Source organism: Hippichthys cyanospilos, chromosome 8 (assembly GCF_059441005.1).
Source record: "Hippichthys cyanospilos isolate Australia breed blue-spotted pipefish chromosome 8, RoL_Hcya_1.0, whole genome shotgun sequence".
Taxonomy (NCBI): Eukaryota; Metazoa; Chordata; class Actinopteri; order Syngnathiformes; family Syngnathidae; genus Hippichthys; species Hippichthys cyanospilos.
Window position 1 is genome coordinate 4,765,280 of NC_142376.1, and position 26,016 is coordinate 4,791,295.

The 26,016-nt window shown below is 37.6% G+C and overlaps 1 protein-coding gene across 2 annotated transcripts in view; it reads left to right on the forward strand.

Moving 5' to 3' along the window:
* The first annotated feature begins 203 nt into the window (after positions 1-203).
* LOC148419905 (cGMP-dependent protein kinase 1) overlaps positions 204-26,016 on the forward strand; it is a 122,428-nt gene continuing 96,615 nt past the window's right edge. The window contains exons 1-2 of one of the 2 annotated variants that reach the window (XM_088421731.1): positions 204-549; positions 18,948-19,114. In XM_088421731.1, coding sequence (XP_088277857.1) covers positions 293-549; positions 18,948-19,114 — 424 coding nt within the window. In that variant the 5' untranslated portion in view covers positions 204-292. Of the gene's footprint in view, positions 550-8,726; positions 9,217-18,947; positions 19,115-26,016 lie in introns of those variants that run through there. The other variant, XM_088421730.1, reaches the window with a different exon arrangement.

Sequence of the window (26,016 nt, forward strand, 5' to 3'; positions counted from 1 at the left end):
TGAGGAAGAGGAGGGAGGGGGGGGTCGACGAGCGCTCGGTCGCGAGCCGCTGTCATTGGTTTTCTCAATGAGACATCAGCTTCCTCCCTCCCTCCCTAAGAAAAGAAGACAAGCCAAGCGAGGAGAGGCTCCAGCGGGCTAACGTCGCTCCATCGGGCCGCTTAACGCCACGCTTTGCTCGGCTCATCCCAACAAGTGGAGCCGGGGGTGGGGGGCGAGGACGGACGTTTTTTTTTTTCTCTCTCCCTCCCCTTCTCTCGGAGTCGGGGAAACTTGCACGGCAGCCGCAAGCATGAGCGACCTGGACGAGGACTTTGCCAAGATCCTGCTGCTGAAGGAGGAGAGGATCCGCGATCTGGAGAGGCGCCTGCTGGACCGCGAGGAAGAGGTGCAGGAGCTCAAGAGGAAGCTGCACAAGTGCCAGTCGGTGCTGCCCAGCGCGCAACTTCTGGGCCCGAGGACCCGGCGCGCGCAGGGCATCTCGGCCGAACCCCAGACCCACCAGGACGTGTCCAGACACACCTTCCGCAAATACGCCAAAACCGACTGGTAAGTCATCCTTCACATCTTCAACTTTCTCATGAATGGGCTGCCGGGTGGGTTCTTGGTGGGTGGGGGGGCATGGGATGACGCAGCCTCTGTAAAAGAGCTCCTAATTGATCAGATCCATCACGCGCGGTCCCCCGGGGGGGCCTCCGGAGGAAGTGTGATGCATTATTGGCTTTTAGTAGCCGAAGTGCATGTCTGAGGATATTTAATACTCCATTAGAAGAAGACACCGCGCACCAAGCTGGACCATATGCTTCCGGTCCTTTTGGGAAAGCCGCTTGAGCCTTTATTCCATATTCCTTAGATCCACTTTAAGGTGCATGTACTACAAAACGCTCAATTCAACTGTCATGCTAGGATTTTCCGGGTCTAATCCAGTGTTTCTTAATTATATTTTAAAAAGCTTTTCTTAAGAAAGAGAAAACATTTTGCGTCCTACTCGCGGCACCACAATAAATCCGATAATCTAGAATAATTGTATAAGTATACCCAAAACCATATCCTTTTTAATTTGAACAAAATTAAAAAGCAATATACTGTACCGTAATCAACTTTCAACAACCGTTAACTATTTTTTTTACACTGTTTATAGAGGTTACAGGTTAGTCTAAAAGAAGAAGAAAAAAAAAGTGCATCAAAGTGTCTGAAATTTAAAAAAAAGATTTAATTACACTTAACATGGCAGAAACACAGACTTTTTCCTGGGGTTCATCCGCGCCCCAATATTTGAGAAGGACTGTACTAGTCACTTTTGACCTGGTATACAACATTAAGTTGGAAATTAATAATATTTAATTATTATTTATTATTATAATATTTATTATTATCATTTAATTATCTTAATAAGCAGTTTATTTGTTCTCCTTGTTAAGATCCATGTACTCATGCATTGGTTCTCAACCATTTTTCAAACATGTACCTCTTCATTTTTTTAAACAGCGCAAAACCATTTTAGATGCATAAAAATGATCCGGCGTCAAGTCGGATTTTTTGAACTTTGAAAACTGCAATTGTACTGGTATCTCTTGGCATATTTTAAACAGAAATTCTCTATTATCTCGTACTCTGCCGTAAATTTGCGTCCCTAATAGCAATTTGTATCCCTGTAAAACTTACCAAAATAAAGGCATTTTTCAATGGAGTTATTATAATAACTAAGCCTTTTGAGCATCCAATAACTTTGAGAAAGCTTAAGGTCCATGTACACTACAGTATATTGTTTCTACTCACTTGTAAGACAATTATTAGTAGAAACGACTGTCTTAATAACTTTTCCCCTGCTAGTAAAACAATACAAATTTGAGAATTTAATCAACATCCTTGATCTTCTTTCCATTTTATAGTCTTTGTTGTCATAAGTCAGAGATTTCTGCTCATGAAGAGAATAAAACATTTTTCCAGTCCAGTTATATTTTGTAAAGCCCCCCCAAAGAAAGAGAAAACATTTCACGCCCCCCAACTTGCCACGCCGACCATTAATAGGGTTATAATCTATAAATATTGTTCATTGACAAACAGAAAAAGCAATATAAACCAACTTCCAACAACAGTTAACTATTTTTTACAGCATTAATACAAGTTCAATGTTTGTCTAAGCAGAAAAAAACCCAAGCGCATCAAAGTACCTGAAAAAAGATGACAATCCTTATTTTATCACACTTCGCATGGCAACCCCCCCCCCCCCGACATTGCCCCCCCCCCCCCCACTTTTAAAATGAAGAAAAGCTGGCGATTTTGCGACACATGGCTACTAGTTGGGTTGAGTCGAGTTACTAGTGCAGCACAGCAGCTTAGTAGTTTACTAGTGCTAATTTGTGCTACTAGTGTGGACAGTGTGTACAACAATCCTCTAGTAGTGTCCAAAAAATGTCAAATTAGTGGACGGCAGAGATGGTGAAGACAATCCTGTGTCGGATTGTCTTACTAGCGAGGACAAAGAATATACTAGTACGCGGACTCCGAGCTGGATATGAAGGATATGGCGTAAACGCTCAAACGACATTCCATAGTGGCCAGACCCCCCGCCCTCCTTTCATGTCGCCTTACGACTTGTTTGGCCCCCCCATGGGTCACTTGACTTGTCACTTATCACCCACTAAGCATCAGAAATGAGCTTTAAATAGACCCAGTGCAGGATTTGCAGCCCATTAAGTTTGGGCAAATCATTAGGTACACCCTCACGCCCCAACCCAGTTTCCCCATTGAGCCATTTTCACATTATAAAAATATTTTATGGCCCACTATGAAACAAGAATGTCATAAAAAATGACTATCCAGTTTAATTGCGTACTGTATCTTCTGCAATGGAGATTTACCTTTCTAATTCACATTAGACTTGGATTTAATTATTTCATCTTGTATGATGTACTCTAGATGAGCCATGCATGATTTAATATTTTTCTTACAATACTGTATTAATATGATTGCTATCTGAAAGCACAGACTACTTTTTATTTTTCGATTATTTCCCCCAAATATTGTTGATCCTGATGTGGTTCGCGTGATTTAGTTTGGGGATCGAAATCGATGTTGACTGAAAGACTGTTCAAATTCTGTTGTGCGTCTGTTTTATGCACAAAAGTTACAGAAATCCTTCTTCTTGATATAACAGTTATGTTTTTTTTTTAATCACAAATGATCACCAATTGTGTGAAATTTGTGTTGACAAATTTAACAAAAAAACAAAAAAAAATGCCTAATTTTGGGGAAAAAAAAGCTTAGCCTTGAAAAAAGTTACAATGTAAAAACAACCCCCCAAAATTTTAGGAAAATTAACAAAATATTTCTTGCAAAGCGTTATTTAAGTGGGCGCAAGCAAACATATTTCAAAATAACAACATGATAAGATTTTTAAAACAAAATCTCTAAAAATGCAAAGTATGTTTGGAAAGGCCGATTTCACCCGCGTACATCAAAATTTGAAAATCGGATGAAGCAATTAAGATATTTTTGTGAAAAAAAGCATTTTTCTATTTTATTGTCTTTGGGAAATCGTCTCAAATCCTCCGATTGGCTCACAAATTTCATTTCCAATTTTATTTTGTGGCAGGCCGAAGCTTGTCAAAATTACCATCGTGTTTCAAATGACGACACTAAAAACTCGATTTAACTCGTGCAAATGCAATATAATTAGCAATAAATCAGAATAGTTCACATATTTAAACAATTTAAACAATTGTTTTTGTTTTCAAAAATGCCACAAAGATGGTCGCCACTTACAATAAAAAGAGAATGAACGTTGAACCACACTGCATTTGCTTTGTATTAGCTTAATGCTAACACAGCTCAATTCAGAAAGCCTTAGACAGGCTAAGAAAACTAGCATCGCTAGCATCTTTAGTAGTACGACAAAAGTGCATTATTATCAATAATAAAAAACCTAATATTGCGACCAGAGAGCGGGCCCATTCAAAAGAACAGCAGCTAAGTGGCAGAACTGCTGCATTAGCATCATGCTAGCCCAACGCTTACACACAATGCAGAAAGCCATAGACAGGCTAAGAAAACTAGCATTAACGTCACAGTAATCCCTAACATTTAAAAAACCATCAATTTGAACGCAAGCAATAGCAACTAATGTTACACAGGTATATCTTCTTTATCCTCTGCACCGAATGACCAATATTATTCAAGCTTAGTGTCTACGTCTATTTGTTTTCTCATTAAATCCACGCGTAGTGTTTTTATTCATTATATTATTGGGGCTCAGTGTTGATGTCATTTTTCTGTTTCATTAAAACAAAAAAAATAGTATTTTTATGGATTATAGTGCCCCTAGTGGGCAATCTGCCCACACCAGAAGGAGAAGCACAATGCCCATTGAAGGATCAAAAACAGTCTTACAAAAGTACATCATCAATCCAAAAAAAAAATGTTTTTGTCAGAGGTGTACCTAATATTGTGTCACGCAAAAGAACCACAGCCAACCGGCTGGAACGCATCAGATGAATGAATTTCAATCGAGACAAAAGGACGCGCGGGGCAGGTCCTCATTTGCAAACTTTAATTGACGCTTGGACTGCCAGCGGCGGCGGCGGCGAAACTCCCCGAAGGCTCGTGGAAGCACACAAAATGTTCCCGACCAGGACAAAATGTCTTGCGAGCCCTTGAAAACATTACAACACGAGGCCCCCGCGTGTAATCCCGCGTATGCCGTCCAGCAGAAAGCAGCGCCGGTGACGTAACGTGTTTTCTCACTGCGGGCACCTGTGTCATACATGTCTGACATGATGCCCCCCCCCCCAATTCTATTCACCATTCTTCCCATCCATATTCCACCCCGGGAGCAGGCGGTGGCACCAGCCGTTGTCAGATTACCGCCGGATCCGGTTTCTATTGATCTGCATAGGAAAAGGGCTGAGCTCGGATGGTTGGGGAGGTGAAATTTAAAGCCCGGAGGTGCTTTGAAGGACAGTGAGTGGGCTTTTTTTTTTTTTCGTTTCCGTCATGCCAGGATGTGTGTGTGCGCGCGCGCTGAGGTTGGTGAGGTCACAGCTTGAGTCTCCGGGTACCCGCCGAGTTCAACTTTGTTTAATCGCTGCGCTGGAAGTCGAGGTCCATTTCAAAGCTGGGCAGTTTTGGAAGTCGTTCATTCACATGGGCGGGGAAAGAGTCTATTGTTTTAGTGTTGCATTTGTGGTTTATGAATTCAGATTTTTTGGGGGGGCATTTTCACCCTCTGAAAATAACATCACAGTTGCTTGGGGCTCAAGTAACGACCAATCACAGCTCACATGTTTGCCGGATTAACGCTTGTGACATTCAGAAGCTGCGGCGTGATTGGTTGAGAACTGCGCTGCAGTGATGTCATATTCACGGGACAGAGAGAAGAAAAATGGCTACCTTCGGAGATAAATTAAAAAGTGGTGGATTTTGACACTTACTCGAATGCCATAAATGCAATAATAATTTGGGTTGCGGAGAACATATCTTGTAAAACAAATATTTGACGTGATATCCCATTTAACTCACACAATCCCAAAGACGTTTTTTTCTTCCAGTCCAGACATTCAATCCTAAGTATTCATTCATATCTTTTTCCCCAAAAATTTGAAGTATTTCATGCACGAAAGCAGTGTCTAAAAATGACTGATATGACTTGATCGAAGTTCTAAAGTAATGCATACTTCCGAATTTTATTATCTAAAGTACTTTCAGTATTAAATATCTAAGATAACCCATTACTTTAGGCAATTATGTAAAAAAAAAGGCAGTCACTTTATGCATTAAGTTAATATATTACTTAAGTATTAAAAGTACTTTAGTAAGTAAGGTTTGTATATCATTACGAGGGTGACACCTGGTGTTCAGAATGAGACACTACAGCATCATTTTATTCTGTATTCTGTTCCAGGTCTTTGCAGTTTTCTCAGTTGTACAACCACAGATTTTGATTGAGGCATTTTCCTTCCTCTGGATATTTGTCTTTCATTGCATTTAATTACCGGTATTTATTTATTATGTGTTATGAACAAAATATGTATTTTTTGAACACATGGAAAAAAGATCATAGAACATTTCCATTTGTTTTATGTAATTTAAAGGAAAATGCCATATTTTGGTACATAGAGGAACCTTAAAGTAAGTTAATGGCATATTCAATTTATTTTTTATCTATTTTTTAATTTAATTTATGAGATGTATAATTGAATCCAGTTTTGTGTAGTGCACCATATGAAGACTTTCATCCCCACTGGGCTCAGTGGTTCCCATCTGAATGTTTTCCCAGTACAGATATTTTTTAGTTTTGAGAGTCTATGAGAGGGCAAAAGTACTTTCACTTTGTATTGAAGTCGAAGTATTGACAGTAGGAGTACATACGCAAGTAAAGTACAGCTTGTGAAAAAATCTACTTCGAATGACATCCCCCCCCCCTTTTTTTTTTTTCTTTTTTAATAACAGCGTTTTTTGTTGGTCGCTCGGAGAAAGTTTCCCTACTTGTGTTGCAAATGAATTCACACTCAAGGACTTTGCTGGAAATTCCACTTGCTTCTGTGCAAATGCCTTTTTTTTTTTTTTTTTTTCATTTTAGCTGCGATCGAATCCCTCCCGCTTTTTGCATCTTTTGTATTTGATCACACAACCTACTTCCCAAATTGTCCTCCTAAGCCGTCACGTGATGTTTGCATGACAAGCGGCATGCCATCGCCTCCGTTAAAAAAAAAATACTCTTATCAAACACTAGAGGGCAGCTGTGCTCTTCATTTGGCCTCGTCTTAATAGATCATCTTATCTGAGGACGTGTTTCACCCGCTTTTCCTTTTAGCAAGAAAAACAAACAGTTTATCCTCGCCGGCATGTTGTCTCCCATTTTGGCTGGAGTAATTGCGATTTTATTTGAAACCCCACCAAGTCTCCATCTCGTCTGATTGGCCTTGACACTTTATTCCTCCGCTGAATTTGCGCGGGAGATGACTTTGGAGATGTGCACATGAGGCTCAGGATGAGACCAGGAGATGCTTCCCGCTGCCTCCAACGGTTCTTGTTATTTTATAGAAAAGGAAATGCTCTTTGCTGTTGTTATCAATTAATAGACGAGACGTGAGATTTGATGCATTTCCTGTGATTTTTAAAACGATAACACTGCACACTTTTGACGTATTCATTTCATCTATCCGTTTTTATTAGCTCATTAGTCTGAAGCTGCTTGAATACACCCATGACTGGTCGCCGGTCAATCGCAAGGCACATACAGTGGATATAAAAAAGTCTACACACCCCTATTAAAATGCCAGGTCAGGGTTATTAAAAAAAAAACAAGTAAAAGATAAAATCGTGACAAAGCTTTTTACAACGTTAATCGGCTGTATAACCTTAGCTGTATAATTCACTTTCATGGTTTTGTTTTAAACTCTTCAAGAGGGGATGTAAAAATTAACAACTGACACATTTTCCCACATGTTCTTGGAAGAAGTTCTTGTTACGCGGTCTGATGAGATCAAGGTTGAGCTTTTTGGCCATAATTCTTGAACCTTCAAGCAAAAATATCATGTCCAGGAAAGCTTGCTAGAACAACTGGAATTTTGTGGGGTTATTTATTTATTTATTTGTTTTTCGTTAATTTTTCAGCCCGGTAAAAAAATGATCTTTGACGTCGATAGCTGCCAATGTGTTTTTGAGAAACTGCTACCTAAATATCTTTTTAGAAATACAACATTTTACAAGAATAGAAGAAAAGAGATTTTACAAGATTTGGGGGTTTACCTGAGACCCAGTAAGGCACCATAAAATGTCAAATAACAGTTCAAACTCAAAATCAATAATTCAATAGCGTCGTCTTCTGTCTCCTTTTATTAAACGGAAGATTGCCCCCTGGTGGCAGGTAAAAAACTGCAGATACATAAGTGGCAGAGTTCAGAGTGTGAGAAAAATCTTTTTTTTTTTTTTTTTGATCTCAATACCTTCCTGAATATTCAATAGAAGCAACTCTACAGGAGAAATGCAGGATGCTCTGATTACTTTCATATCAGCTGTGCTGATATTTTGGTTTTCCAGTTGAAGAAAAGGATAATATAATATTAGCAGATAAGACAAATTGCATGCATTTTGCTAAACTATCTCAGCTGCTGCTGATAAATGAGACTTTTAAGAGTGGATTGGCATATTTTTTTATTTCAGGCATTTTGATGCATTTGCTTATTTTTTTCCGTTTTAGACTAAGCTGTAACCTGTATAAACACTGTAAAAAGTCAATAACAGTTATTGAAAGTTGGTTTATATTGCTATTTTCTTTCGACAATATTAAACAAGACCATTTTAGGTATACTTCTCGACTTTTTATAGCTAATCTTATTTATAGGCGGCTTTTCTTTTGGATTTCTCTTTGTGTGCGTGTGTGTGTGTGTGTGTGTGTGGGGGGGGGGGGCTGTAAAATATAATTGCGATTCATTGGCTCAGAAGCCTTAACTGGTTTGATGTCTGTTCAATTCTGTCGCGCGTGGTCAAATTTGCATCAGCGCCATGATCTTCTAATTGAAACGATCGGCGGCTTGGTTTGGCATTCGTCGACAGCGACGAGCCGACGCTGCACCGCCCCTCGGGTTCCTGTAGGCGCCCTTCTCTGCATGCGCCTCTCAGCCTGACGCGCAGCGAAGACGACGACGAGGCGGAGGAGGAGGAGGGAGTGAAAGAGGGGAGAAAAAAAATAGAAAGCAAGCGAGAGAGGGAGAAAGAGACCCGAGCAAAGTTTGCGCGGTCGGGACCGAGCCGGGCATGTCAGGATCCAGCGCGTGACGGACACGGAGGGGTGTGAAAAACAAACGGAAGGGAGAGGGATCGTAGGCGCGGGCTGTTGATGCCGGATAAAGTTTTGACGCGAGAGGAGCGAGGACCCCCAAGCGAGCGGAAAGTTGCCGGCGACATGGGCACCCTGCGCGACCTGCAGTATGCGCTCCAGGAGAAGATCGAGGAGCTGCGGCAGCGCGACGCGCTGATCGACGAGCTGGAGCTGGAGCTGGACCAGAAGGACGAGCTGATCCAGAGGCTGCAGAACGAGCTGGATAAGTACCGCTCGGTCATCAAGCCGGCCACGCAGCAGGTCCAAAAGCAGAACGAGCTGCACTCGGAGCAGCAGCGCACCAAGAGGCAGGCCATCTCCGCCGAGCCCACCGCCTTCGACATCCACGATCTCAGCCACGTCACGCTGCCTTTCTACCCCAAAAGCCCACAGTAGGTGACCCTCCCCCCCTCCCCTTTCGGGTACCCGTTATCCGTCTCGGCGCCGCGTAATGCCGCGGGAGGCGCAGCAGGTGGAGCACCTGTAGGACCGACGTTCCTCCAAAGTCTCCTCCGGTTCGAAAGGGGGTGTTTTAGCACGATTTGGTTTCACGGCACTCATAAGTCGCCTCGTTCTTTTTGAGGTGTCCGGCACGGCAAATTCAATCGCGCGGTCGATGTTTGGCTGTGATGGAATGTGGCCGTCCATCCTTCCGTTTTCTCGATCGCTTATCACGTTCGGGGTCGCAGGTGAGCCTGCGCCCGCTCTCACTTTTTGGCCGAATCCCCCCCCGGACCTGTCGCCCGTCAATCCCAGGGTGCATATAGAGAAAGACAGTCAGTCACTCTCACATTGTCACAGACAGGGAGCTGAAGTCACGCCGCCTGCGCCAAAGTCAGGTGAAGCTTCCACTATGCCGTCAGGGGGAAGGAGCAAAGTACATCCTCACTGTACTTTCCTAAAAAGAAGAAAGTTGACGGTCGACTTTTCTGAAAAGAAAACAAAACGGATAATCCATCATGTCCTAAAAAGAAGATAAACCACAGATGTTCTTTTCTAGAGAGTAGGAAAACCATGGAAGTCACACACACTTTAAAAAGAAAGCCAAAGCATAGAGTTAAGTAAGTTACACAATGTTCTTCCTTAAAAAGAAGACATGTTGAGGATGTTGGATCTTTCTCAAAAGAAGACAAAGCAGAAATGTCATTTCCTAAAAAGAGGACAAACCACAGATGTCATTCTTTTCTCAAAAGAAGACAAAACAGAAATGTCATTTCCTAAAAAGAAGACAAACCAAAGATGTCATTCTTTTCTAAAAAGTTGTCCAAAACAATACGCACTTTCCTAAACAGAAGACAATATATGGCTATTTCAATCTCACAAAAAGAAAATGTTGCTTTTGACTGAAAAAAAAGGAATGTACGATTCCCAAAGAGAAAACAAACCATGTACATTTCACTTCCTTGAAAAGAGGACAAACGAGAAATGTTACACTTTCCTAAAACAAAGACAAACATGTATTGTTGCTCTTTTTAAGAAGAAAACTAATTCATTTATCTTTCTCTAAAAGCAGACAAATGAATAACGTTTCACTTTCCTAAAATGAAGAAAAACACACAGTGTTGCACCTCCCTAAAAAGAAGACATGTCAAGGATGTTGGATCTTTCTCAAAAGAACAAAAAATCAGAAATGTCATTTCCTAAAAAGAGGACAAACCATAGATGTCATTCTTTTCTAAAAAGTTGTCCAAAACACTATGCACTTTCCTAAACAGAAGACAATATATGTCTGTTTCAATCTCACAATAAGAAAATGTTGCTTTTGACTGAAAAAAACGTAATGTATGATTACCAAGTACATTTCACTTTCTTGAAATGAGGACAAACGAGAAATTTTACACTTTCCTAAAACAAAGAAAAACATGTATAGTTGCTCTTTTTAAAGAAGAAAAGTAATTTGTTTACCTCTCTCAAAACAGACAAATGAATAACGTTGCACTTTCCTAAAATGAAGAAAAAAACACATTGTTGCACCTCCCTAAAAAGAATTCAAACCATGGACGTTTTCCTCTAAATTTTCTCTTAATTTCCTATTTCAAAATGTTAGTCAGTCAGTCTCCATGTATCGTGTGCCGTTGGACCATATGGGCTGAGAAAAATGTGGCCAGTCAAGGGTCATTAAAGGGAATCGAACCAGGGATCTGTCTGTGACAGGTCACATAATCCACCACTCTTACACATCTGCTCCCAATATGCCCATCTCGGTCGGAAGGTGAAAGGTGAACGCGGGATCTTACGGGAAGCAGACCGTCCATGTGATTCAGCACGGGAGAATTTTCCGGCGGCGAGGAAGAAATTTCGTGGCGTGGCCAGCTTTTTGGGAAAAGATGAAGTGTGCCAAAGCGTGTCTAAACAAATTGCCAGTACGCTGACCAAGAGTTCTCACAGGCTCCTGCTCCGTGTTTACCTTAACATTTCACCATCCTTCCTCTAGGCAGATTCACTTCTTATGTTACCCCTCCACTTTGGTTATGTAATCTTTTTCTTTTTGAAGAACTTTATTGGAAAAGTAATTAATTGCCTTGCTGGTCGATTGTTGTTATTTGGTTAGTGACCTAAGAAACTCCTGGATTAAATTGACTAATATTATATATATATATATATATATATATATATATATATATATATATATATATATATATATATATATATATATATATATATATTTATATTTATATTTTATATATATATATATATATATATATATATATATATATATATTTATATTTTATATTTATATATATATATATATATATATATATATATATATATATATATATATATATATATATATATATATATATATATATATATATTAGGCATCTGACAAGTTATAACCCTAAGCAAATACCACGAGATAAGATCCCTCGCAAGATTGACTCCACAAGAAGGAGATGTGACAAGATTTTTGCAAAATTTTAAAAATAAAAAAAAAATATTCAAAATATTCAAAAATATTGCCAATTTTATTATTATATATATGATATTATTTTTAATATTTTCAATTTCAAAATGATATATTTTTATTGAGCAGGCTGCAAAGTTTTTCCATATGCTGCTGCAATAATATATTATTCAACTGAGATCTCTCAGAATAAATGAAAATTACCAAATTAAAACCGTTTCTTTTCACATGCTGCTCCAAGAAAAGTTGCAACTGAACCCTTTCATAGTTGAACATGAAAACTCAAGCCTATCCATCAGCCTAGTTGCCCTCCATTATACTTCTGGCTCAATAAGCTAAGCTGTACCCTTCAAAAAATTCAAAAGAAAATGAATCTCGTGGGTTCGATCTCGCAAGATCTCGCAAAATCTCGCAAAATCTCGCAAAATCTCGTCTCACGAGATGTTGTTGCATCCCTAATACATATGTATATATATATATATATATATATATATATATATATATATATATATATATATATATATGTATAAAGTTTCTGTTTAAATAAATGGTTTGAACAGGAAGTTAATGTTTTTCTTTAATATTTCTTTAGATATGTAAGAGTGGAGAGTTTACACAACAGCTTTCCGTTGTTAATCTTGCTAGTGCATCCATAGCAGGGCGGTCGCTAAGAGACACGTCTTTGCAGAGATTTTTTTTTTTTTTTACAAGGGAATACAAATGTAAAATTGTGCTGCTGTACTCCCAAAAATGGAGTGCTTTTCTCTCTATCTTTTTTTTTTTTTGTTTAACTGGGGTTCCCAGAAAAAAAAATGGCTCACTGATACTTCAGCACAGAGAAAGCAAAAATCAACACAAACGCTTGGAAGGAACGACTCATCTAAAAAAAAAAAAATGGCAAAAACAGCAAACAAAGCTTGAAGAACGTCGTTAAAAGCGAAGTCGGTTATTGCGTCGGGCAGCTAAAAGGTCACCGCGGAGTCTGCTTTGGAACGCCTCCCCCTTCTCCCGTTTATCTTGATGCGCTTTATTTGGCTTTAAACGTTTATAAATAAATGCAAGAGTCTGGACGTGGACTCGCAATGTGAGATAAGGACAAGACGCTCCAATGAAAATTTCATTACTATAATCATCGGTGCACTAAAGCTTTTATGATGTGTGCCTTTACCATTAGGAGACGGCCCACGGAGGCTTTTAGTGGCGTCTGGATGGCGAATTTATCTTCATCATCATACCCGAAATAAAGGACTTCTCGCACTTCAAAATTTTAACTTGTTTTGGAGGCGAATCTTAGCATTGTTTTTGCAACTGCCGAGATTGAGCAGCTTCGCTCGTAACTTCAATTAACATACAACTAGCTTGTTTAGTTGTGTCCACTATAGTGGACAATTGGTTTTGGTCAAATGCTTTGGACTCATTGTCGCTGTCATACAAATGAATTGACTGGCTTCCCGGAGGATATTGTTATTTGAATCGTAATTTTTAAAATCATAAAAAATTGAATACAGGCAAATTCTCGCCTTTTTTTTATAGTGTAAGGGAAAAATCTAAAGAATAAAATTGTAAAGAATATAAAAAATAATTAGTATGACCATATCCATAGTTAAATTGTCCATATCTATCGTTAAAATAAAAAATACAATATATACACATTTATAAAGAAATATATATGTATGTAACACAAAGAAAATACATACATTTATATTTTTGTTCAATTTTATATATAAAAAATATATATAGTAATTAAAATTGACTGTTTTCTTTTAAAGGAAAAAATTGTTTGGTTTTAAATAAAAAAATATATAATTTGAAATAAATTGGGATTTTATTCAAGAATTATATTAAAAAATAAATATGTTTAATAATCCGTATTTTTAAAATATTAAATCTTCAAAAACTTGTACCGCCATAACATAGAGAAAATAAATACATACATTTATATTTTTGTTCAATTTTATATATAAAAATATATATAGTCATTAAAATTGACTGTTTTCTTTTAAAGGAAAAAAATGTTTGGTTTTAAATAAAATAATATTAATAATTTTAAATAAATTGGGATTTTATTCAACAATTATATTCGAAAATAAATGTGTTTAATAATCCGTATTTTTTAAATATTAAATCTTCAAAAACTTGTACCGCCACTGCTTTCAAATATAATTATTTAATTGAAATAAAGCTGGTTAAAAATAAAATATTGAAATAATAGAAAAACTAAAATAAAAGTAATTAGTATTATATAATTACTATCCAAAAAGTACATGTATTTTGTAAAGGACTATTCAATTTAATATATATTCTTTGTAAACAAATAAAAAAAAAATGTATTCCTGTGAGTATCATCTGTCTACATGTGTTGCGCCACCATTTGTTTGTAATGCTACCATGTCATTTTTTCGCAAGCACTCCTCTCATAATCATCCACCCGTTCTTAAATATTGCTGTTATTATTAAGTATTATTCATTCTGTCTTTTTTCCACATCAAAAAAAAAAGCATCATCACTGTGATGTAGTTTTGATAACGCCTGTTGCATTCGGCTGAGTTTTCCCGTATTCCTTTTATTTGCTTCACACCCACTCCATCTTTGTTACGAGGCCCACGGAGAGGAGCGCTCCTCACGCATCTAGCGCTTTATCCTCTGAGCCTCCCCCACTCTTAACACCACCCCTACAATGCCCCCCCCCCCCCCCCCCCCCGCTTTTTTTTTTTAAATAGCATAGTTTGCCCTTTTTAGGAAAGCCCCACTTGCTCGGCCCTAAACATTGCCATGCAGTGGAGAGCATCACCCTCACCAGAAAAGAGAAAGGCTGCTTTTTTTTATTTATTTTTTTTATCGCCGTCTGCTCAGTGTCGCCCCAAGAGGCCGAACATATAAACGCGAAGAGGTGACAAACCTCCCCCAGTGTAACAAGGGTAATGAGGCGCATTTCCACAGGCTCTTGACGCGTCAAATAATAGATTTCCAATGTTTTGCCAGTTAGTCTTTCACATTCTGCCTTAGCTCGCCGTGTCCTCTTTAATAAGGTTGTCAGCATCAAATCCTTTCAACAAGTCCCCGTGCGCTGCCGGGGAATAAAAAAAAAAAAAAAAAGACACTGTAAAATAAAAATAGAAGCCGGCATCTGCAGGAATCTCCGAGGAGGAGCTTGGGTACGGTTCTCAGGAGGCCTTCGACGCCCACCGCCAAGACATTAGTATGCTTGGAGAGTGGGTGTGGGTGTCAGAAGATTTGCAGGTGACAATGTGATAAACAGGCGTATGAGAGAAGCTCATGCGAAATGAAGTTAGATCGTATGAGATGAAGGGATGTCAAATGAGAAGACGTTATCTTACAAAAGGGTCAAAATGTAATCAGGGAAGATTCGGGGGAAAAGATATCGCGGCAAGGTGGGCGTTGGAAAGAGTTCATATCAAATCACTAAGATGCCACAAGATTGGGCCAAGGGCTGAATGTTGTAATCGGTGTCAAGGAGGTCCCTTGATGTGATAATGGATATAGATGACATAATTTTATTGATAATACATGGAGATTAGAGAAAATGGCTGTTTCTGTGGTGGGATGTGAGAACATTCTGGAATTACTTAAGAACAAAAATATGGACATAGAGGAGATGGGAATCTATCATTTGTTATTTGCTGAAATTTGTTATTTGTACAAAATCAATAAAGGAGTACTTTGGTGCCCATTTGTGGCATCTTGGTGCCAATGATCAATGTCAGCTTTATTGAGACAAAAATAGTGCCATTACCTGCTTCTTCGGACAATTTTGGTGCGAAGGAACTATGTTGAAGTCAGTTGAGGTCCTTCATTTCAATGTGAGTAGTTTACCTCCATTATATGACATCTTGGTGCCAAGAAATTAAGTTGGAGTGAGTTAAGAACTTTACTTATACAAAAATAGTGTATTTTCCTCTCCCGTATGGCATCTTGGTACCAAAGAACTATGTTGAATTAATTTGAGGAGCTTCATTTGGACTTCATCGGTCCAATCTTGTGGCTTCTTGTTACCAAGCAACTATGTTCAAGTTAGTTAAGGAGCTTTATTTTGACAAAAGTAGTACTTTGCCACCTTCTTGCAGAATCTTGTTGTCAAGGAACTATGTTAAGGTGAATTGTGGATCTTAAGTTGCGCTTTGGTACTATCCGGTGGCATCTTGGTGCCAAGGATCTCTGTTGAATTGGGTTGAGGAGCTTCATTTGGAAAAAAAAGTAATGGTTTACCTCCTTTTTATAGCATGTTTGTGCCAAGAAAGTATGTCAATGTGAGTTGAGGAGCTTCATTTATACAAAAGTAGTGCATTAGCGCCACCATATGACATCGATGTCAAGAAGGTACATTGAAGTGATTTGAAGAGATTTATTTAGACAAAAGCTGTGGTTTGTCACCACCTTGTTCCATCTTGCTCTTAATGAACTATGTTGAAGTGAATTGAGAGCTTCATTATGACAAAAGTAGGGCTTTCATGTCATCTTGGTGCAAGTAATCCATGTTAAAGGGAATTGAGAGCTTTATTTTGAAAACAATTGTGCATTTGCCTCCTTCTAGTGGCATTTTGCTGCCAAGGAACTATGTTGAAGTGAGTAGAGTAGCTTCATTTAGACAGCCATGGTGCTTTGTCACAATCTTGTAGCATCCTTTAGCCCATGTCAAGGTGAGTAATGGAGCTTCAATTTGACAAATTTGTGTTTTGGTCCCACCTTGTAGCATTTTGGTGCCAAATAACTATGTTAAAATCAGTTGAGGAGGTTCATTTAGACAAAAGTAGTGCTTTGCTTCCATCTTGTGGCATAGTGATTTTAGGAAATTATGTTTAAATAATCTGAAGAGTTTCATTTGGTCACAAGTCTTTCTTTGCAGCCTTTTTATGGCATTTTGGTGCCAAAGAACTCTTGATGTGAGTTGAGGAGCTTCTGCTCAGCTTGCTGATTAAATGATCATTTGAATCAGGTGTATCTTGAAAATAAACCTGCAGGATACCGGCCCTCGGGGCTTAAGTTTGGACGTGCTTGGTTTAGATAAATGTTGTGATATGCTGCGGGAGACATGCAAAACTCTCGCGTCATAACATGAACCCATTCACTGCCATGGACGGATATAGACGTCAAAGATACATTTTTACTTGAATATGGAGTTATATAGGTCTCAGTGGCAGGCAATTAGTTCAAATAAATGTCTATTTGCATTTAACGAATCTTAGTGAGAACAGTATGACATAATTATTTTTTTTAAGTTAGCCTTGACGTTTGAATCGAGGCAGTTTATTATGTTTACATATTGTAATGCTTTTCCAAGTCGGTCTTGTGAGAGCGTTTGTGTCAGGGGGCTACAGACTGTGCTTAAGCAGAGGCATTTATGTATACAGTTTTTTTTTTTTCCTTTTTCTTTTTAGGGGGCCAAAAAATACAAATCCAGTCCTGCTGTTGCGTTCAAGCGCCTCCGGGTGATCCACGTCCGCAACGCTCAGAGAAATGCGCCGCTCTAAAGGCCAATGAGCACAAAGCAAGTCGGACGCAGGTCATGAATAAATGTATTAAAGGCCCACTTCCACTTAGCGGAGGAGGACTATTTTTATTTTTTTTTTCCTGTGTGGCTGGATTAACCTCGATGCATATCATTAACCTGTCATGTCCCGGCGAAACAAAGCCGACGCGCTCCCTCCAATGAGCGCCTTTGATGACTATTCAGCATGTGGTCAAACTTAGCTCCTTTTTGTTTTGGCTAGCATCAAGCGGGCGGACGGCGTTCATCACGCTGTCCGATTTCATCGAGCGCTTTTTTCGTGCGCCCAGCTGCACCTTGACAACGCCGCGTTAGCCTTACAATTAATTGTTTGCCGCACGTTCGCGTTTCCACGGTGCGTGAAGGCCAATTTGGCTTGCCGAGTTGCGCCCGCGAATGGAAGCGATTAGCTTTGCGCTCGATAAGTTGCCGCTGATTGACTTTTTCCGCGCGCCGCTTTCAGAAGACACGCAGAGCGAATTGGGTTGACGATTTCGTTTAGCTTCACGCTAACAATGTAAAAAGCCAGAGAGTGGCTAATTAATTGCATCAATGTTGCAGTGTTGTAAGCGGTGGGGCAACATTTGTAGACAGACAATATCACAATACCCACAGGCATATTTTCTTTATCCTCTGCAGAGAATAAGTACAGGAATTACTAACACTTAATGAAATTCATTTTGCCCCCTCTATTTATTTTATAGAGTACAATGATATAGATTATGATACGTTAACATAAATTCATTTTTCACCGTTATTATGACGATACACACGAACATTTTTTTCAGCAGAAAATAGGTCATGTTAGGGCTGCACAATCGAATTTTAATCACGATACTGGCTGCAATATTAACATTTCAAAAGTCAAGCACTTTTTTTGATTACAAGTCAAATCAAGCACTTTGTCATTCTACCACCAGGGGGCAATATTTCCCACATTTTTGCATGACAAAAGCATCTGCTTTTCTAATCCTAATATATCATTTACCAGTGTGAAATGGCATTGAGTTTCTCACCTGATTCCTAATATATATTGTGCTAGCAGTCAATTGAGACCCATTTTGAAAAATCTCAAATCAACAGTATCAAGCCTTGAAGCCTTGTTTATGTACTGTTTGCTTAAAAAAAGGGCAATAAATAGACGTTTGACCAAACATGATAAATAATCATGATTAAAAATCATGACTTCAGTATTGTAATTGTGCTGCCCTAGCTCATGTGTCATCTGTAAACTTATCAACACAAGACAACACAATTTTGCCATAAGAAGCTTCATGTTCCAATTACTTTGCTCTTAATTTGAAAACAAACTCACTGTTCCTGTCATAGTATTAAAATGATTTTTGTTTTAATTTACTTTTGATGAAATAAACAATAAATGTGGAATACTGCCCAAAATATTTAGATTTACAAATAATACAAAGTGGCATCTACTTGCAGTGAGGCGTTTATTGAAGTAAAAAAATTCCAAGTTTTGCTTTCGAGTGCTTTGTTAAATGACATCTATTGCAGATGTATATATGAGGAGAGGGATATATTTTCCATATTCACTATTAGGGAAAAAAAAAAACTGTATTTTTTGTTTGAAGTCTGTTTAAACAGTTGACATTTGCACTGCGCGACTCTTGCACTTCATTTGATCCCTTAACGATGACATTTATGAGTCTGATCTGGTGATGTCACCTTCTGTTTCGTCCCTTTTCCCCTCCAAGGTCTAAGGATCTGATCAAAGAGGCCATCCTGGACAACGACTTCATGAAGAACCTGGAACTGTCGCAGATCCAAGAGATCGTGGACTGCATGTATCCCGTGGAGTATGGAAAGGACAGTTGCATCATCAAGGAGGGCGACGTGGGTTCGCTGGTCTACGTCATGGAAGGTACCAACACGCATGTAAAACTGCATGTTTAAAAAAAAAAAAAAAAAAAAAAGAATCATAATACAGGTTGCAGCCCCTGTGAGAGACTGCTTGCACTGCTTTGTTTGGACCTATGAAAAGGGATTTAGCACTTGTAAAATATGATCAAGCGCTCCAATAACTCCTTTTATGAATCATTGTAGAGATGAGCCCACATAATATACAGCAGCAATATCTGCGGCAGATTAGTTAGAATAATTCATTACAGACTATGAATAGGCCTACTTTTGTTTATGAATCTACAGTGAACTAATACAGTGAACTAATATATAATAATAATAATAATAATATGTATATGTGTGTATATATATATATATATATATATATATATATATATATATGTGTATCCATATTTAACTCGTGAGTATTGACACTTACCGATACCAATTACTGATACCACTAGGACTTTTGATGCACAAAATGTCCCCCAAAAAACAATATCAGTTTTTAAGGAAGTCTGATGCCAATGCAGCTTTTTCATTCAAATTTTTGAAATTTAATGGCAGTTTTCTATGATTATTTGTAATTTCTATGTTGTGATCATAAAACTGCTCTAAGAGCATGAAATAAAAACATTGAAAGAAAACTAGGGTGGTCTTGAAACCTGCTGAGAATTATAATACATTTAAAATGAAAGAAACTGTCAAAAATAAAAATGAAGGACATTTTGAATGAGGGTGATTTATTCCAAGCACTTTCACTGTATTCACAGTTTTAGTTTTGTCAACGTAAAATGCAGGTTGTCAAAGACTTTTGTAAAAAAGACTCATTTTCACTTTTTTTTGCAAGTTTTTGTCGTTTTCTTCCTTTTTGTTGATTATAAATTAAAATGTGCATGCACGTCCCTTTAAGAGGCGGGGCCAGGTGGGCTTGGCGATGACGGCCGCGTCCCAGGATCACCAATAGTTTACTAAAATTTTGCCCGTTTACGTTTTTCGGCGCCGTCTTCGATTTACGACGTGGCCTGGTGGAAAGTCTTTGCTCACAAGTTTCAAGAATGTGCGCGGAAAGCAAGAGGCAATAAGCCGGCGTCTTGTGAAATGATATTACACCGAAAGGTCAATGACATACTTTGGAGAATGCCGATATTGATCTTTCCATCCCACCCACATTTCCTGGAGGTTTGATTTGTCCTGGCGCCACTTTGAGCGGATCTATTGGAAAAGTGAATCAAACTCGGGTATTTCATTTTATTTATATTTTAAATACCCGCGCCGATCTTTATTTCCGACGTCCCCGCTTGTCAGGCAAGTACGGGGAGCCGGCAGACGACGCGTATTGTGATGACGGCGGGAATGTTAAATGCTGCTTTTGTTCTTCATCTAATCTCCTGAGTCATTGGGGGCGAGTTTTCAAACATTTTGTGAAGGGCAAAGCCAATTTGATTTCTAAACAGGATTCCGTTAGGGATGGGAATCGCTCATATCGGACGAAGTTTATTGCATTTCTATTAGCGTCGCTGGAAACTTTTCTTTTAGCATGCAGGTGATGGAATGGCTCGGTGGTTTTTGGTATTACGTATGATTCGAGATGTAGTCGAGGGCAAAAAGTCATGCATGGTCCTTGTTAGCATCCTAGTACGAGTTTTATAACGATTTCTTCAAACGTTTCAATTGATCGATTCCCTGTCTTGGGTTGTTTTCTTCTTATGCAGTCTTCATTTACCATATTTTTATATTATAACGTCCACTTTCAATGAATGGCCTGTTTTAAAACTGTCTTCATAAGTTGGGCGCACCGCATTATAAGGCACATAGAATAGAAGTTACAGCCGTGGCGGATTTTAAAGCCAACGGCGGCTTTGGAGAAAACTGAAGACTTTTAGGTGCGGAAAATTCGGTAGTCTAAAAATGAAATGAAAGCGTTTGAACATTTGAGGACTGAAAATATGCAGTGTTCAGTTATCTTTAGCTTGATTTGTCACGTTTACAGTAAAACCGGGAGTGATCAAGATACAGCTTGAGGCATGCGCATTTTGACAGTTTTTTTTTTTTGGGCGAGCACGGCAGTGAGAAAAGGCACAAAGGATAATTTCATAAAATGTGTTTTCACATGTTAAAATGTGTTTAATGCATGTGATAAGGCTAAAATTAGCAAAAGTGAGAAAATGTGTGTTTGTTGTATGAAAGCTACTTGACATTTGGCTGAAATGAGTCCTTGAGGATTTTTGAGTGCCTCGATTTAAAAATGAAACGTAACGAGGCATTTTTTCTTGCCTCGGATACCCGCTTGTTATTGTAAATGTCAGAAGAAATATAATTAGATAATGAGTACTGAGAAATGAAGTAAGAAGATTTGGACAATTATAAGCAAAACAATAGTTCCAAATAACGATCCATAATTAAATGAATTGTTGATTGATTTGATCATTGATTACTTGATGATTAATTGATTAATTTTCACAGTTCTACAAAAGATATAGTCCAAAAAAAAAACGTCCACGACAGTGGACACGAATGCGCTGGATATCAGGAGGATATTATCATATTGCCGATTCCAGTTTCATCCAAATAAAATAGAAGTAGAACAATTTAAGAGACTAATTTATGTGCTGTCCAGGTGTTTGTCCTTTCATAATAAGACCTCAGAGTTTGAAATATCCTGCAAAATATTCGTGATGACTGAGTGATTCTGATGAGGACAGCCAAGGCACTTTATGGTGATATTGAGCTGTTCCCAAAATTAATGTTCCATACAAATATGGCCCCATTCAAAGAACATTAAACACTTTCCAATTGTAAGATATTTGGCCAAGAAGCATAATCTGCCAACACAAATTTTCCTATCGTTTTTTCTTTTGTTGAACAAAGGTTTAGCAAAGGTTAAACAAAAGAGACATTTTGCTGTATTTTGATCATTTTGGGGACATTTTCTTCCACATCATTCTCACAGTATTTTAGCCGAGAGAGGTAATGTGATAACTAAGTGGTCCTTCCATGTTGAACTTTGACATGTTGCCAACCTCCGGGTGAAATTTCAGCTCCCTAGTGTCTTCTTTCAATGCTTTCCCTTTGATGTGAAATATCTACGATGTAAAGATCCAAGGATTTTATCCAAAGGATGGCATGAAATTTCATTTACCTTTGAGTGACGTTGACTTGAGCTATTTACAGCCATAATTCCTAGCAAGCGTAGCCTAGCCTAGCCTAGCCTTCTTCGTACCGCACTGTATTTCTTGATTATGTCCAGCTTCGTTTCCATACTAATCATCTTCTTACTTCTACCTTTCACATCACTAGGAATCTTGGGACCCATGGCTAACCAATTCAAGTTTGAATTAAACACTAAAATGCACAATAAATACGATATTGTAAGCACTCACACGAGATCAAGCGTTAGCATCTTAGTGACACCGTGACGCCGACCAATAGCAGACCAGCATCTTAGTGACGCGTTGCAGCGCAGGCAGTTTGACGCCAACAGAAAATAAGAGCAATTATCTAAAAACTCCTGAAGAGGGAGGCAAAAAAACATAAACACAGCCATAGGTCATGACAGTTGTTGATGCTGTAAAGTTGGAAAAATGCCGTAAAAAGGGGACGAAAAACGTAGTCTTCCACATTGTAACGTGAAAAAAACGTAAGCCTAAGACCTGGATCTTGTGAGGATATACATAAGGACATTTTTAAAGGCAAGTATATGAAAAACACAAGCGGACAAATGCCCAAATACGACTGTAAACATTGACTTCTTGGATCCTTGATGTGTACTCCATTGTCATCACGTCGCAACATTTACATCATGGGCTTATCTGCAACACGCAGACGGCGGCGCAAGCCATCTAATGTGTCATCATGCAGATAAAATGCAAAAAATGTCCACCGCTGATGAGACGCTTCAAGCAAATCAGGGATTATATCTTTGACTATAATTACAAAACACATTCGCTTATGGCGAGCATCGTGATGGTGGAAACAATACGGATGGAGATGGCGAGCTGGAAAACAAAAAAATGCAGTTTTTTTTTTTTTTCAGACTGCTATGGTAATGAGAGTTGCTCATGGCTGTTATGAGATGAACATCCTTGAGGTTGTCTCGTCACTATTGCGATCACCAATGAGCCAAAGGTGTCCCACTAGATATGATGAATGGCGACATACACAATGATGTGAAAGAAAAAAAAAAAGACACATCTGCACAAGGCTTGATTGTGGAGGGACTTTGTGATTTGAAGCGTATTGAAAATGTGTCAACTGGGCTGCAATATTACTTTTTTTTATGGGATCCTTTGAGTACGTTTATGTAGATTTATGGGTTTCACTCGCTTATCTTTTACTTTATTTTTGTTTGCTTGGTAGGAGAGGTATATATACAAGGTATATATATAAGAGGTATATATATATATATATATATATATATATATATATATATATATATATATATATATATATATATATATATATATATATATATATATATATATATATATGTACATGTATATAATATATGTATATACTATATGGATATGTATATATATATATATATATATATATATATATATATATATATATATATATATATATATATATATATATATAATATATATATGTATATATATATATATATATATATATAATATATATGTATATATATATACTGTATATGTATGGATATATTTAATATATATGTATATATATACTGTATATGTATGTATATATATATATATATATATATATATATATATATATATATATATATATATATATATATATATATATATATACTGTGTATATATAAATATATATAAATATATATATATATATATATATATATATATATATATATATATATATATATATATATATATATATATATATATATATATATATATATATATATATATATATATGCATGTCAGCTCACCTTCGTTTGCGTGGAGAAAAAAAAAGTATTAGGCCACAGGGTAAACAGTACGTAATCGGCGTCGACTACTGGGTCATCTGTCGCGCGACGTCTAATGTTGTCAGCGCCGTGTTGTACATCATTGTCGTCGCAAATGAAGTGTCACTCGCTTGGGTTAGTGTTTTGCTCCTGGGCGGTGAGAGGATGTGTGTCATGCACGGCGTCACGAGGAAATGGTGAACAAATTGTGTTTTTCTAATGCAGGTTTACTTCATTGTTTGCTGACCTTTTTTTTCTTTTAACTGGGGCCAGTCAAAACTGTGTTTCTTTTTTAACAAAAGAAACAAACTAAAGTAATGGGAACAAAAAAAACAAACAAATTTAAACGTTTTTTGTGGAGTTTGATTCATGACCATGTGTTTATTACACATTTGCTGTACTATTTTCAAGATATTTTTCCTCCTTGTGGGTCAAAGCAGACAAAAACTCAATTTATGTATTTCAATATTTTTATTCTAACAAAAGAAAATAAGAATAAAAACAACAAAAAATAAATTATTTTCTTTTGGATTTTATATATATATATATATATATATATATATATATATATATATATATATATATATATATATATATATATATATATATATATATATATATATATATATATAAATAATTTTTAATATTTTATAATGTAATTTAATAACAATAATTTATTTTTTATGATGACCATAACATTATTACAGGTTTACTTTGCTTATTTTCTTGCGATTTATCCTCCTTTTAAGTAGGACCAGTTAAAAAGATATTGATTTTATTTTGTTAGCGAAATAAACAAACTTAATAAAGGAACAAAAGCAAAAAAAAAATAAATAAAATAAAAATCCAATTTAAACTCTTTTTTTTTTGTGCATTTTCATTTATGACCTTCACTTCATTGCAGATATACTTTGGTATTTGTCTTGATATTTTCACTTCTATGTTGGACTCGACAAAAATAATGAGTTCATGTTTTCATTTTAACAAAAGAAACAAACCAAAACATGGGAACAAAAAAAAGAAAAACGAAAAAGCCAAGTAAAACTTTATTTTGTCGAATTTCATTTAACTGACTGCAGTTTTATCTTGCTTATTTTCTTGACATGTTTTTCTCCTCCTCCAAAAAAAAACAAAAAAGTAAAAACTTGGCAAACTTTTGTTACTCTGGGTATTTTTGGGGAATTTAAAAATTCACAAAAAAATTCACCAAAAATCACATTTGGTGTTTTATTTAAAAAAAAAAAAATCATTGCGATTGTTCTAAAAAATAATGTGCCTCTGGTCTCACGAGAATCAACCGGATTTTGCGGTGTAAACAAACGACCATATATTTTGGAAGCGCATTTTGATGAAAAATATGCTAGCACTTCCACCTGTTGCGCCTAACCTTTTGAATAATTCTCGACCAAACCCTCCTGAGGAAAGCGTGATCTTTTTTCTCTGGCATCCTCCCGGTTTGCCCCGATGGTTTGCGTGAATCGTGGCGAGGGATCACACGAGCCGCGAGGGATCGCCGGCTTTGATGAGGCGCGCCATAATGAACTTTTGTTGTATTATTATTTTGTTTGCCCGCATGGAACCCGTTTGAAAGACAGAGCGCAAGAGAAAAGCGTTTCTATAGCAACAAGAGCCAAAAAAACAGCCGGGACAGGTGGCTAATGACGATAAGTAATAGAGTACTGTATTGACAATAAAACAGCCGGAATCTGCCTCGCGGTCCCCATTAAAGGTAATCAAATGCGAGCACATATGCAAATCGACCCCAAACCCAAATTACACCTGTACTCCATGTTGCAGCTAACAGTGCGAAAACTAACACGTGAACTGGCGCTCTCTAATCCAGAGCGTTGGGAAAAGAGATTTAAGGATTTGTTTGGATGGCATAAATACAGTGCAAGACTGGACACGGGCCAAACATTTGCAAAGTGAACACCACGGGTTCAATTGCTGCAGCCGGGGAATTTTTTTTGGGGCGAATGGCT